At 36.1% G+C, this 14,074-nt stretch overlaps 1 protein-coding gene across 6 annotated transcripts; it reads right to left on the reverse strand.

The window, feature by feature from the left end:
- Positions 1 to 368: 368 nt before the first annotated feature.
- LOC140887819 (uncharacterized) lies at positions 369 to 13,727 on the reverse strand. Of its 6 annotated transcripts, none has more exons than XM_073295319.1 (15): positions 13,587 to 13,727; positions 11,787 to 12,324; positions 11,428 to 11,701; positions 10,543 to 10,838; positions 9,144 to 9,323; positions 7,722 to 8,456; positions 7,489 to 7,583; positions 7,332 to 7,394; positions 7,160 to 7,248; positions 4,904 to 5,506; positions 4,727 to 4,786; positions 3,957 to 4,027; positions 3,803 to 3,860; positions 1,518 to 1,791; positions 369 to 1,381 (listed from the first exon to the last, which is right to left on the reverse strand). In XM_073295319.1, the coding sequence occupies exons 2-15, from the start codon at positions 12,194 to 12,196 to the stop codon at positions 693 to 695; spliced, it is 3,897 nt and encodes a 1,298-aa protein (XP_073151420.1). In that variant the 5' UTR covers positions 12,197 to 12,324; positions 13,587 to 13,727; the 3' UTR covers positions 369 to 692. The 6 variants fall into 6 exon arrangements, with proteins under 6 accessions (XP_073151420.1, XP_073151419.1, XP_073151417.1 ...); XM_073295318.1 differs by having other exon boundaries at positions 7,332 to 7,391; positions 7,489 to 7,580; positions 11,422 to 11,701; XM_073295316.1 differs by having other exon boundaries at positions 7,489 to 7,580; positions 11,422 to 11,701.
- Positions 13,728 to 14,074: the final 347 nt, after the last annotated feature.

The following is a 14,074-nucleotide window of genomic DNA, read 5'->3' on the forward strand; positions in this document are numbered from 1 at the left end:
GTGAACAAGAGAGGTGAACTTACCTTGCCATCTATCTATACCAGATATTGAACACAATGGACTGCTGGAAAACGATAATTGAGAATTCTGCAATCAGCCACTTCATAAGTTGTCTGTTCCCTACACCGTCGGATTTTACACTTTAGTCTTGAAGAAGACAGTTTGGAACAGCAGTCATTAGTGATACCTGCAAGATTTGAAATCCTAAAGCAAACTGAGCGAGAGAAGAAGGAAGAACTGACCAATTGCAACCATAAATCGTATGGATCTGGAAACGAAGAGTTCGTCTGCAAGAATTAGCTTTGTGATTGGACTACAAAACTATATGTACAAACGTAAAGCATCTAGCTACTATTACCAGATAACTCTAGAACAAAAAACATATTTTTTATTGAGAATATAAATTTATGTACATTGGACATTGTTCTCTGATCTTTGCTACAATCATGTGCTAAGAACTTATCACTACAACACGAGCCAGTACAGTCGAACAAAAAGATCTTTACAGTCGACAGAGCATAACCAACTTTGGAAGGGTTCACTAAAAAATCAACTTGCGCAGTGCTCAACTGAACAAATATGTTTCCTATTTATGGTTTGAATGGTCACAAGACCTCCAAGCGATAGGTCAACAAATGAAAACCCATTTTCCTGGTGATTGTACCATGTAAAAAATGTATAGCGTAGAAGCTTCAAATCATCATATTTAAATTCGTCAGGTCATCCATTGGTATTTCAAGGCCACCCATATAATCATGATCTTGTAATCCGTCGTCTTCTATATCCAACCATGATCCTATATCTTCTCCTTTACCACTAAAATCATTGGGATCCATGTCAGGGAGTTGCAGCCCAGATAAATCTATTGGTTCCTCCAATATGTCAAGATTATAATCGTTTTTATCCTCAGGGATCTCTCTTCCAATCATATCGTTTGACTTGAGTGTTGATGGCAACATTCCTTTTGTTTGTTCTGCCATCTTTCCTAGAGGACCATTAATAGAAGCAGATAAATGAACATTTTTCTGCTTAGGTTTTGCCTTGGACTTCCGCTCACCCTTGACAGTGGCTGATGCAGGGCGACCAATTTTAGCAGTTCCACTTCTGGACACCACCTCCCTGCTATTTCCTTTCCCTTCTCTGTCTCTCTCTGTCCTTTTTCCTTTTGCACTGCATACAAGTGAACCTCTAATGCACGATGGGGCACCCGGAGATGTGCTAACACCAACTTCATCAAGTAGTAGTTCCCTCCTTTTCACTCTATTTGACCAGCTATCTTCTTTACCAGAATTTGGTTCAGACCCCAAATTTGACGATGGGAACACTTCAGAATAATACGTTTCCTGATTGTTTGAAGGACTCTGCTGCGCACCCACATGAGCTGCAATACATATTTATTCACGACACTAAGATATCCATAAAAACAAGAGACAATCATCACCCAAGTGAAGGAAGCTACTTCTAATTTAAAACATGTAAATGACAACAGGGTTGTGCCATGTATTGTTGCTACATACCTGAAGCTCTAACTTCCATAGAGCCTCCAGATGTCCTAAGATAAGGCTCGCAAAATTCATTATCGTTGTTTAAATTTGGAGGTTGTTCATCAGTGAGCCGTGATACTCCAGCAAGGAACATGTCCCTGTACAATGGTTCATCAAAGCAACTCTTTCCAGTTGCCTCAAATTCCTGGCATCGTTCCAGTGTGCGCTTAACAAAAGTTAAGGCAGCTTGTTTGGCCATTTTACCAGTAGCACTCTTCATCCCATGAACATTAGAACCCCGGCAATTCTGCAGAAAAAGAATCCCCGACTTATTAATTCCATATTAACAAAGGAAGGTGTCACTGTTTCTGGCTTGTTTCATTGGCAGAAAATCATTAAATAGATTGAACCAGCATTCTACATATAGATATGACTTCACCGAAACGCAAAAATGCATGTATCATAACGAAGGATATTTCGGTTTCCTATCCTCATTAATTGAACCTTATCAAAATATTTATCAAGAGAAACAAAGAAGTAAAAAACCTATATACTCACCCTACTCTTTTCCAGATTGCTACCAACCATATAATTAACCATTTCTTTATGCTAAAATGCCCATTCAACTCTTCTTATTTTCAGGATAAAATAAAAGGCAACATTATACTTGCAATCTGAAAAATTAACTAATATCAGGTACCAAGACAGAAACGTGCATAACTATCATTAAAAGTCATTCTGCAATGTCAAACCACTATGTCATTTGTAAACATCAGACTAGGGTGTGCGGGTGATCAAAACTGTATACATATATATATAATTTCCCATTTTTTAACAATGGAACACAGTGTAAAAACTTATTTGCATCTCTAAATGGCCCAACCTATAATCTCAACTTAGAAAATTGATATTGATGCCAAGGGTGAATGGAAAAATTTACAAAAAAAAAATTCTATTTATTAGAGAGAACCCATGAAAAATTTTTTTGGTACATTGAGAATAGAAGGGGGCTAGAAAAATAACACTGAGCTCCATAAAAAGAAAAGGATGATAAATGAGTATTTCTAAAATTCATTAATATACAAAATTTATCAATGCAAAAATAATATTCAGTTATAAAAAAATTTTATTTTAGCAGGAAGAACTTTTTATACAAATTTATGCCCAAATTTTATCTACCTAAAAATAATATGTTAGCAAACTTTTAATTTGATAATAAAAAATAGAACTTTTTTATTCTATTTTTGACGCACACGCAAAGTGAATGCATAGTAGCTTGTACTCGTAATTCTGCTGTACCTTATACCTTCTTAGAATAAAGGTATCCAGAGCAGCATTGAAATCTCACAGTATAGAACATTTGCTCTGGGTTTTTGAATTTATTTTTGGGATAAATATTCAAACGTAATATACTTCTAGTCTTGAAGGAATATCTATGTTGCATGCATACAGGTACGGGTATCGGATACGATACGGATACGGCGATACGGAAAATTTTGAAAATATAAGACACGGTACGGCTAGGATATGACTATTATTAAAAAATATATAAATATTATATATATATAAATTTAAAGGAGGGTTGCGGGCGGCGGCGGCGAGCAGCAATCTTCAAGGAGTGGTGTTGGTGATTATCGCCCATGAGAGAAGCAGAAAAGCATGGGGAACGAGAAGATAGAAGAAAGAATGGATAATTTAGGGCTTTTTTAGGCCCAATTCATATTTAATCTATTTATTAATTAGTCCTCAACAATTTATTATTTTTCAATTTAACCCTTGAAACTTTTAATTATTTGCAATTTAGCCCAAACGTACCCGGAAAACGTGTCTCCGCCGTGTCCACGCCGTATCCAAAACGTATCCAACCGGTCAAACTTTAAAAAAGTCAACGACACGGGTTTTGCCGTATCCGACACGCGTATTCGCGTGTCGTACCCGTACACGATACTTCAAAAAAAAAATTAGGGGTAACCGTGCTACATAGAGGAATATCTAGTCTAAATTCATTTGGCTCTAGTAGTTCACTCTCCGTTAATCAAAATTTAAACATTATGACCAACCAAACTCAAACCATTCAAACAACTGAAACGTGAGACTTTGTTCTAATCAAAGTTCATTGAACTTATCTTAAGAACTTAACAGCTACTATTATGACTTAATAAGTTCCTCATATGATAGATACCATCTAATAGACAGACCTCAAATGACCTCAGTTCCTCAGAAAGTCTGTGTTGCAGATAAACCAGAGTCACCTCAAGCTTAAAGGAAATTTCATTTTGTAGATCAAAGAGAGACAGGTTCAAGAAAGTGAATATTACCCTGTACTTTGTATAAGCCATTGCCACAAGATTCTCAAGACCATGTCCTTCAAATTCCCTAATAAATGTTGAATGATTAGATAATCAGGATATAGAGATTGCCCAGATATCAGAATGAAATTCTCATAAATAAAACAGAAGAGAAACTTCATACTTTTCCTGGAGTTCTTTAGCCTTAGAAGCGGAACTTAGTAGTTTCCCAAGTAGCCTTTTCTTCTTGGACACCTATAAATAGGCTAAGTTAATAAAAAAGATTGCTAAAATGACCACAAATTTGAAGCTATACTGATGAAATAGCAGTAACAAAATAAGATACTCATACATCCAACATCAAAGAGTCTCAAGCCTGATCTACATTGACTGGGATTCAACTTCAGCAGGAAGAACAAAAGGAAAAAACATAAAGGTGCAAATTTTTAAAGCTCAGTGGTTCTCCAGCTAAAGTTCATTTCGAGTGCTGGAGTAAATCTAAGGCGGGGGGAGGATAACTTCCTCAGTGCTTTACTTAAAATTAATCTGAAACACGTATTAAAAATTTTAAAAAATCATCGAAACAGGAATACCCAAACATTAACTAAACTCTTGATTTTCGAGTACAAGAAGACAATGAAGCATCTTTCACACCAAATTTCTTTTTGAGGTATTTAATTGTCCTGTATTGATTTCCATTTTTCCTAAAAGTGAGGTACTGAAAGGAAGGGTGTTGGGATCGTTCTAAAGCGGTAAAATTAATGTGCGTGTGTGTGTGACCAAAATAGCAAGAAATATCAGCACAATGGGTTATGTCATGCGCACAACCGAAATGAAACTTGGAGAAAAATTAAGAGCTGACTTAAAATAATCATGGTAACAAACCAGAAGTAGTCAAGTGCCCATGCTTTAATTCGACCCATATTATTTACTTCAGATGGGATCACATCCTACCTGTTCCTGGTATTTGTCATCCATTTTACCAATATCTTCGTTTATGTCTTCATCTCCGTTCTGTCACAAATAGACTCATTTAGAGGCGAAATACTACTCGCAGATATGTAAAAGAACTTGACAAGGACAGGACATTGGGATTTAAGTGCAATTTTTCTTGAATGAGATCCAGCATACCACAAGATCTGGATAGATTCCAATACTGTGAACCTCCTCAATAAGTCGTTCATCCGTTGGAATGCTATAGTACTGATACTCGGAGTATGTTGTGCCAGGCAATACCTGGTCCGAAACTATACCGTTTTGCATATGATCATGGCTTGGTATATATATTGTGTTCGGCATGGATACAATATTGTTTTCTGGCATAGTGTGGTTCAGCTCATAAATTGATTTACCATTAGTATTTACACCATTACCATAAGAAGAAGGATAACCAGAAAGGTCACTACTTCGACACATTTTGGGGAAGAATGTATCTGATACCATATCATTTCCCATCTTATTTCGTGATTCATACACATCGTGATTGAGGTCTTCCATACTGCAGCTAAGCTCTTGATTTCCTTCTTCAGGAATCAAAGCTGCAATAAGTCTCTGGAACAGAGAGATCTCATTGTATGTCTTCGCTCTTGAACCCAATCGTTCTGGGCTAACCTCGACACTTACTGTTTCAATCTCCTTACAATCATCTAGATTGCAGCCATTAGGTATTGAAGTCGAACTATCTGCAGCAAAAGGTGCTGCTGCTGGATTATCTACAGCTGAACCAAGGGTCACCTATAAGGAAAAATAAATTAGAAACAGAATGATGCAAAAGATCATCATATATATAATGTCTCATCATCTCTAGAAACGTGTACTGTTCACATTTTCATTTCATTGTATTGTCACGTAAATTTTACTTCATTTCATCAGATTCATTACAAGAGGCCCACCAAGGAAAATTTACTGAAACACTAGGTACAAATAGCAAAATATTAAATAATACATCCTAAGCACGGAAAAAAATAAACTGTAAGTAGGAATGTATAGATAAACAACGTTAGAATTATCGGGGTAAAGTTATGTTTTGGAACTCAGTGGATTGATATAAGTATTTATGATAAATTAACAACCATCCGTCAAGTATCATCAAGCTACCGTTGGACCATATGGTATGGCCCTTTCATATTTTGCACTTAAAAAAAAAGGAAATCCCTGTGTTTCTGATACAAGGAACTATCAACTATAAAGTGTTACATGAAGACTAGAAATATGGATACTCATGCATTCTTTGGCACATGAAAGTAAAAATCAGGGCTGATAGAACACGACCACCTAATATTAATAATAACCTCTTCACCTCATCATCTGCACTTTCATTCTCTTTCAGAGTGGTGGTTTCTGATTAACTATTCCTTATCACCACCAAGACACCTCATGGTTATACAAACCCATCCACTATCACACATAATCTTTTCAAGGCACCTGTTCCGCTGTCTGCAGGTAAATCATGTCACGGTAAAGCTGGATGCACTAACATTTCTGCACCACCAGCATATCTAAGCAGGAAGTTTAAAGATGAATAAGAAATCACATGTGTGACTTTCTCAGCATCTGTCCAATGGAGTGTGGAACATTTTTTTTCTTTTTTTAAAAACTAAACGCAAGAGTTTGATTCAGATATCAAACAGAGTGATTTTCCTACATGTCGGTGCATTGTGGACAATGTCGTGTTTTCTATACGGAATCTGAAACAAATATAGAAATAGCCGTCGCACAAGAGGCAAAACTACAAGCAAAAGTTTAATATAATCAAACATAATGACATGGAATGGAAAAAATAAATCTGATAACCCCAGGAGAGCTAATCAAGAATATTAGATGACTAACATGATAGGCTTAACATTTGAAGCAGAAAGTAATAAACTTCTCATTCAAGCTTGGTCCATGCTCTAATGTTTGATAAGGTACTAGATTAGTACTTTCCATGAAATGATCAACATCTTACATTTTATCACTGATAGAAATGCTTCAAAGCAATTGAGAGAATGCTGTAAATTTATAAAAATGCAACTCTTCTTTTCGACTGCAGCATCACAAAGTACTTCAAAACTAATTAGGCAAGTTATACATCGACTTTAGCAAAGGGTACCTAGTTGGATTGGGAGGCACAAGGATTTAAGTTATTTTCGGTTTCAGATTTATTTAGGGATTGGAGTTTTATAAGCTGTTAATATGTTCAGATCTTGTTGTTAGGTTGCGCGGACCACTTGTCTGCCTTTTGTAATTATCCCTCTTATTAATATAATATTATTATTGTTTCTAATAGATTAAAACAAAAAAAAGGGTACTACGGTGGCATTAAACTTGAAATCATCAGTAATTAAGAAAGGTCACTTCCGAATTGAATGAAATTGAGTAAAATCACAAAATAAATCTTCTTCACACCTGTTCTTTCAAATAGGAGATGTCTGCATCAGATATAAAACGAAACAAAGGCTCCATCTCCCTCCAGAACGGGCTAGAAAGGAATTGGCCTGCATTTTGAGTAGGATGGTTATTGCCTGAAGAGCAACACGCTTTGAGAAAAAGAAAACTAAACATATCACATGAACAATACCTCTGTTCGTAACGGCATTTGCAGCAGCCAAGAGCTCTTCATGTCCATTATCAGAACCAACTGCTAAAATTATTCAGTAAAAACCAATCAACTGTCACTACAAGTAAATAAATAATAGTGTCTAATACCAACATTAGAGAGATTATAAATAAGTTACCCAGGAAATCTGCTGTCATACTTATAGCCATATGCTTTTGACGTGTATATGCTTTCCTGTCAGAAAGCTTTCTTGTAGGTGGTCGACCTGCTCTGCTGAAAAGAAGGTTTTACGAAGTCATAAAAAGTACTCCGACCAATTCACAACCCAGTGTACATCAGAAAGAAGGAAAAATTGAAAATTAAACCATATATAGGACCACAAGTAACAGGAAATTTAGACATCATGTTAACCTTTCAGTCTTCTCAAGACCAAGTCTGGAACTTCTAATTTGTTTTGTTGTTCCCACATTGCCAAGCCTCTCAGCTGTTAAAGTCAAGAGGGGTTTTGATGAAGTAAATCCGCGACCTGTTCTGCCTTGCCTTCTGACACCATCCCCATGATCATCCTCACAGGTGGCCTTATTTTTTCTTGGCGGTAAGAGTAGGGTTGACATTTTCTGGACATTCTGGCCACTTTTCTCATCTATCTCATCACATTTTTTATTCTTGTCTCTTGACTTCATTTCAGGAGCACCTGATTCCTCAGTTTCAGATAACGCAGCTGGAGAGAAATTGTCACCTTTTATTTTAACATGCTGAGGAGAATGAGCAGGCAAACGCCTTTCATTTACCATCACTTCAGCCGTATCCAAAGGAGGGTTCTCGTCATTTCCAGGAACAATGGGTGATAAATTAGTTCTTCTTGCAGTTCGAGAAATTTTCTGCGGCCTCTGAACCCAATTGGCAACTGGAGGAGATGTAGACCGTGCAGAAGGTGTACGCTTGCGATTGTTAGCCCCAAAGACACAAGGAAGTTTACTCGTGCAATTAGATAATTCCCAATCATCAGATGATGTGGAACGTTGTGCCACATGAGACAACTTGGAAACCCCACCAACTGAACCAGACCGTGGGGCACGTATGTTAGCATTCAACTTTGAGCTTGAGGTAGGGCTGCCTGAACTTAAATCTTCTCGGGAACTTGCCCTAATTTAGAGAAGCAGAATCAATTTAAAAAAGCTACATGATTTATGTTTAATAGTCAATCAAGGGAAAATTAACATTATAAACCGAAAAAAAAAAAAACATATTTCACGGCATTGTCGAGTAGGCTTGAATCCTCTTTAGCACATGCAAACAAATGGCCAGTAAGCCAATAATAAGTATAAAATTAAAAATGCCCAAATCCAAAAGAATAAAGGGAGTTAAAATTCGAGAAAGAAATTGAGCAGCTTTTACTCACTTATCTCATAAAATGCATCTTTCTTGGCGCTTTAACTGTAATAGAGCATGGACACGCGTTGATGAAAATTTAGATCAATTCATTATTTTGGTCAATAACAGTAAATCTTATCATACTTTTTGGATCAAATTAAAAGGCCATATTTTCTGTCTTAAGAAGTGTACATTTTTTTAGCACGATTCCCAATCCATTTGCCCCACTTAAAAGTACCAAAACCATTTTATACAGCCAAATCATCAGATGGCAGAATTGCACAGAAAGCTGTATGCATCAAAAGCTGAGGCAACTGGAACTACTCAAAGGCTGATGCACATTAAAACAAAAAACACATTATCAGAAAATAAGATGGGAGAAAGGCATAAAATTATCAAATGACAACATCAATGAAGTTTTAAGATTTATATTGAGAAACAAAGAGAAAAGATTGTTACCTGTTTACAGCTTTCAGATTCACCCTTTCTTTCTCTTGACCACTTGGACGTTCTCTCCTTTCATGGAGAAGGGAACTATTGTCTGAATCAGTTCTAGAAATAGAAGAACGAATGCCCGAGCTGGTCTGCGAGGTAGCTTCAGCTTTTCCTACTCCCAAACTTCCATTGGCAACTCCAGCTCTAATCAAGGCGCATAATTAGATAACAAAGCGTTTCACATTTATGATAATAACAAAAGATCAAGCAGAAACAAATAAATTAAAACCTGAAGGAAACAAATAGAGAGAGAGAGTTAAAATTTTTCATGCTTATTAATTTCATGAAAAAGACATTTTATTCTGGAAAGTCCAAAAACCCAAACTGTCCCTAGATATCTAGGGCCATCATTTTTTACAATCCAATATTATATCTGGTGATACTGATAAGAGATTAAAATTAAATCATGAAAATTTTCATTTCTTCAAAAGGTATGGAAAAACTGTGTACCAAGACCAATCATATTTCAACCTAAATTACACATGGTTTCTGAAGTGTTACAACTGATTTTGTCACGCACAACTGGAATAAAACCCCACTATCAAACATGAAATATCATTGTCACGAAATTGATGGAGCCAATAAAACACCAATGTCAAAGATATTTAAAATAAGAAAATTCAATTAACGCTAAGTTCATAACACCAAATCTGTCAAGAGGTTTTTCAAGTACATGTAAGCATTCTAGCATCTCTCTCTCTCTCTTAAAATCCAATCCCAGACCCCACCCCCCAAAAAAAAACCCTATTCCTTCATATTAACATGAGATATTTCCACACTCGAGTTAAAACAATACACAGCACCAAAAACTTTAGGAAATCTGCTGGTTAATGTCACGCCTACACTTAATTGATCAGAGAATCCTACAAATTATCAACAATGAATAAGATGTTTCTCAGATACAATGTCCAGTAAACTGGAAACTCGCTGATTAGTACTGACTCACAAAACAAGCTTATATGTTAGTCAATAAATAAAAAGGTTCCTTAGCTGAAACCACAAATCAAAACCTCGTTCATTTACACTACTAAAAGATTTTTAGAAGCCTTTGGTTCTAAGTTCAAAAAATTAATTTTCCAAAGTCTAGTAGCAGGACCCATTTCAATCGTTTATACAAGCGCTGTCACACACACCTGATGGGATCTTTGTCGACCAAGGAACTATGGAATCACTTGTAAGAAAAATATACAACCATTAATTTTGCCGCATTTTTCACAATTATAAGATGATTAACATGAATATAATAATCCATCTGACGGACTAACAACTCAAAAGTTCCAAATTTATATGAATATATCCACTGCTTGGAGCAAAATGATCCGCTACATGAATGTAGCTGATTCATTGAAATAAAAGAGGATACCTAAAGCCATGAGAATCATTCAACCTCGAACGAGCTTCAGTAGGAAGCCTTGGCTGCATTCCTTGTTTGGTTTCCCGATAACCATCAACAGGTTTTGTTGTCATTGAACTGGGAGTAACATCTGGCTTTATGCCAGTACGCTTTTTCTTCATTTTTGACTTCTCCCAACCATCAACACTAATTGATAAAGAACGCTCCTCACCCTGAATTCCACTGCTGTTGGAGAGTCTTACAGCATCCCTGTCCTTTTCCATAGTTCCAGAAGACTTTGAAGGGGTACTGGCACGCATTTCCGGCTATATAATTTAATCACATAGTAAATTATTTTATTAGGGAAAAAGTTAAAATTGATTGAAAGCATAAGTAGTAATAGCAGCAACCCAAAACAAAAAAGAAAAAAGCAAAGAGAATGTAATGTCATTCCTAATAGAATATTATATCTCCAAGTGAGAAGCACCAGGAAAAGACAAATATACCGATTATAAAAAAAACTCAATTTATGGAAAAAACGGAAGTGGGAGGGGCCGAGAAAAAGACAGATAGATATAGATTTCGAACAATAAAAGTAGCTTCTGTTTTTTATATCCAGTTTAAAAATCTCAAAATGACAATCCTACATGATTCGCTGGAACACATTAAAATAGGTAAATATCTACTATATTTGAGCAAATTCCAAAAACCAGATAGGAATCAACCCATCAAGAAACATTTTGTGGAAGTACTATCTTTCCATATTATTTTTACAATAAATGGACAACACTAACTAGTACAATATAGTACAAAATCTGTCCGTAACTGTAATCATAACATCAGCCATGCCCAAAAAAACCGTTAACTTCCAATAAAAATTCAATGATTGAAAATGAAAAAGAAACAAACCCTAACATCGACCATAGAAGTTCGAGTACGCTTGTTTGGAAAGGCATTTTTGGATCGTTCATCGGCTTTTTGCTGCTCCATTTCAAAACCACTTGTACTTGCGTGATTTTGAGATCCAATTTTACCAATGCCCATTGCTGGTGTGGAACGGTCAATTGACAACAATGTGTTTGATCGGTCGTTGGACAGGGTATCCAACCGCGATCTCTTTCTGGATGGAATGGTCGGGAAGCACTTATTGATTACTGATAAACAGTCGTTCAATATCTTCACTCGTTCCCTAACAAACAGTGAATCTTTAAATATGCTTCATCCAATCTATAAAGGATGCATGAACAAAAAAAAGAATTTTTTTAAAAGAATACCTTGCTTTAGTCCCACTCTCCCGCACACCAGATTTGAGCCGTCTGAGATCCTCCGGGGCAGGAGTAGACAGTTTGCTTTTTGTAGGTGCCGTTAGAGACTCTTCCGAAGGAAACCCAACAGCACTTGCAAGCCGCTTAAATTCTGCTGGTCGATTCAGCTTATGCTCAACCACCATGGATTTCGGATCAAAACGCACGCATTGGAAAAAATTAAGCACGTCTCCTTGAGTTACAGATGAAGTGCTTCTTGTCATATTTGGTAGGCTGGATAAAAGTGGGTTCTCCATGTTCTCGCGGAAGCTACCAGATCTGTCCAATGTAGCAGCACCATAAGATCCACGATGCCCAGCTGCATATAATGGCCTATCTGGGCTAGCGGAAGAAAGTTCAAACTTGCTAGAAGCTGACATTGCATCAGATTCCACACTCTCTCTGTCTTAGAAAACCAGTCAACACAATTGCGCATGGCAAGTTGTGGGACTAAAATTTACAGTGCATAAAGCAACAGGTTGAAGTGCAAAATTGGAGAATAAGACACCTGCAATGCAGAAAGAATCCCACTAGAAAAATGTCAGATGCAATTTTTCTAATGTTATTCCTTATAATTAAAACTTTGATCAGATACACAGAAATTCCAAGATATAAACAAGAATACGAGCCAATTCAAGAGATATAAGAGAGCTACATAAAGAATACACCAAAGTCAATTTGTAGTATCAGGCGGTCAAAGTATACTGGAAATGCATCTGTCAGCGCTAGTTCAGAATTTTTATCAAATGCAAGTGCCAGTTTGTTCTGAGGTATAAAATAGAAAGCCTTTCCGAAGATAATACTGTGAATAGTACAAATGAATAAAAAGCTTCTCAGGTCATTGCACAAATAATTACTGGAAAGGGAAAAAAATCAAAGAATTAAACCAAGTAACATAAACATCAGGGTCACTAGTTTTCCCACACCAACAATTCCACTTGTAAGTCGACACTGGATTCTAACATTTAATGTTGCTACGTAAATAAAAATCTCAGGTTCCCTGGGTCAATGTTACTCAGATGACAGAATGTCAAATTTCTGAGATTCCTAATTCAAAAGCTAGTGCATTAAAGCACCATGCAGCATATTCAGCTCATTAACTCGCTCATTTTCTCATTTTAAGAAACAACTTTAATTAAAATTTTCTCATCGAACTTCAGATTCTTCACTTTTCGTCTCCACAAGCCAAAGTTAAATTCTACAGAAAGTTTTGAGCATAAGCTAGATTCTGCTTCTAAGGAGTGGCCCATAAAACATCCGGGTATATATGCATATTTCTCACTAACCACATCAACTGAATTTAACTACCAATGGCAAAAAAATAAATCGCACCTCTCTCATCAAACCAGAATCCACAAAAAGCAATAGAATTTCATAAGAAATATCAACATCTATAGCTCAGATTCAAAGCCCGTAAGTCCCACAACCCAAAAAGTCCACAAAATCACAGAATCGGCAGTGTCTTCTCTCCAACAGCTGTCACATAAATGCTATCCGCAAACTGAACTCTTCCATACTCACTGATAAATCCGAGAAAAAAGACTTGTGATCTAGACAACTCCAGCTCGTAATCGTGCGATAATCAACACAGCACCGTTGATAATCAATCATCTACGGGTTCAATTAGGGTTTTGAAAATATTACCCAAACTTAAAAAATAGAAACTAACAGATGACGAAGACGTTATACAATCATTACATAAACGTCCATTCATCATTGAAATCAACCTCATATAAATCACCACAATTGAAGCGAAGAAGACAAAAGTACCTGAAATTATGACTCGAAATTTTCGACAAAAAATTGGCCGCCGGGAGCGAGTGAACGATCGGTGATCGACGAGATGATCGAAGGTGCAGATAATTAATTTTCACCGAATTTTGGCGGTTTTTAGCCCCAATTATAAAAGAAACTGTGTAATTAGGTAATGTAGAATTAGAATCTAAACTGGACCTCCAATTATTATTTTTCTCTATATAAAACCTGGCCCAATAATAAGTAAAAATTATTCATAAGTTATATATACATGTATACGGTATACCATTGGGTTTTTTTCTAAGAACAAAATTACAAATACAATCTTGATTTATTAAGATTATTAAGATATGAATTAATTGTTTGTACTACAAAAAGAACTTGAGTTTGGACTCAACACATTTTTATGTCGACATAAGAATTACAAAGAAAACTTTTATATATATATACACGCATTCTATAAATTTTTTTTGAATTCATATAATTTGTCTAATTAATTTTCA

The sequence above is a fragment of the Henckelia pumila genome, chromosome 3, assembly GCF_033568475.1.
Source record: "Henckelia pumila isolate YLH828 chromosome 3, ASM3356847v2, whole genome shotgun sequence".
Taxonomy (NCBI): Eukaryota; Viridiplantae; Streptophyta; class Magnoliopsida; order Lamiales; family Gesneriaceae; genus Henckelia; species Henckelia pumila.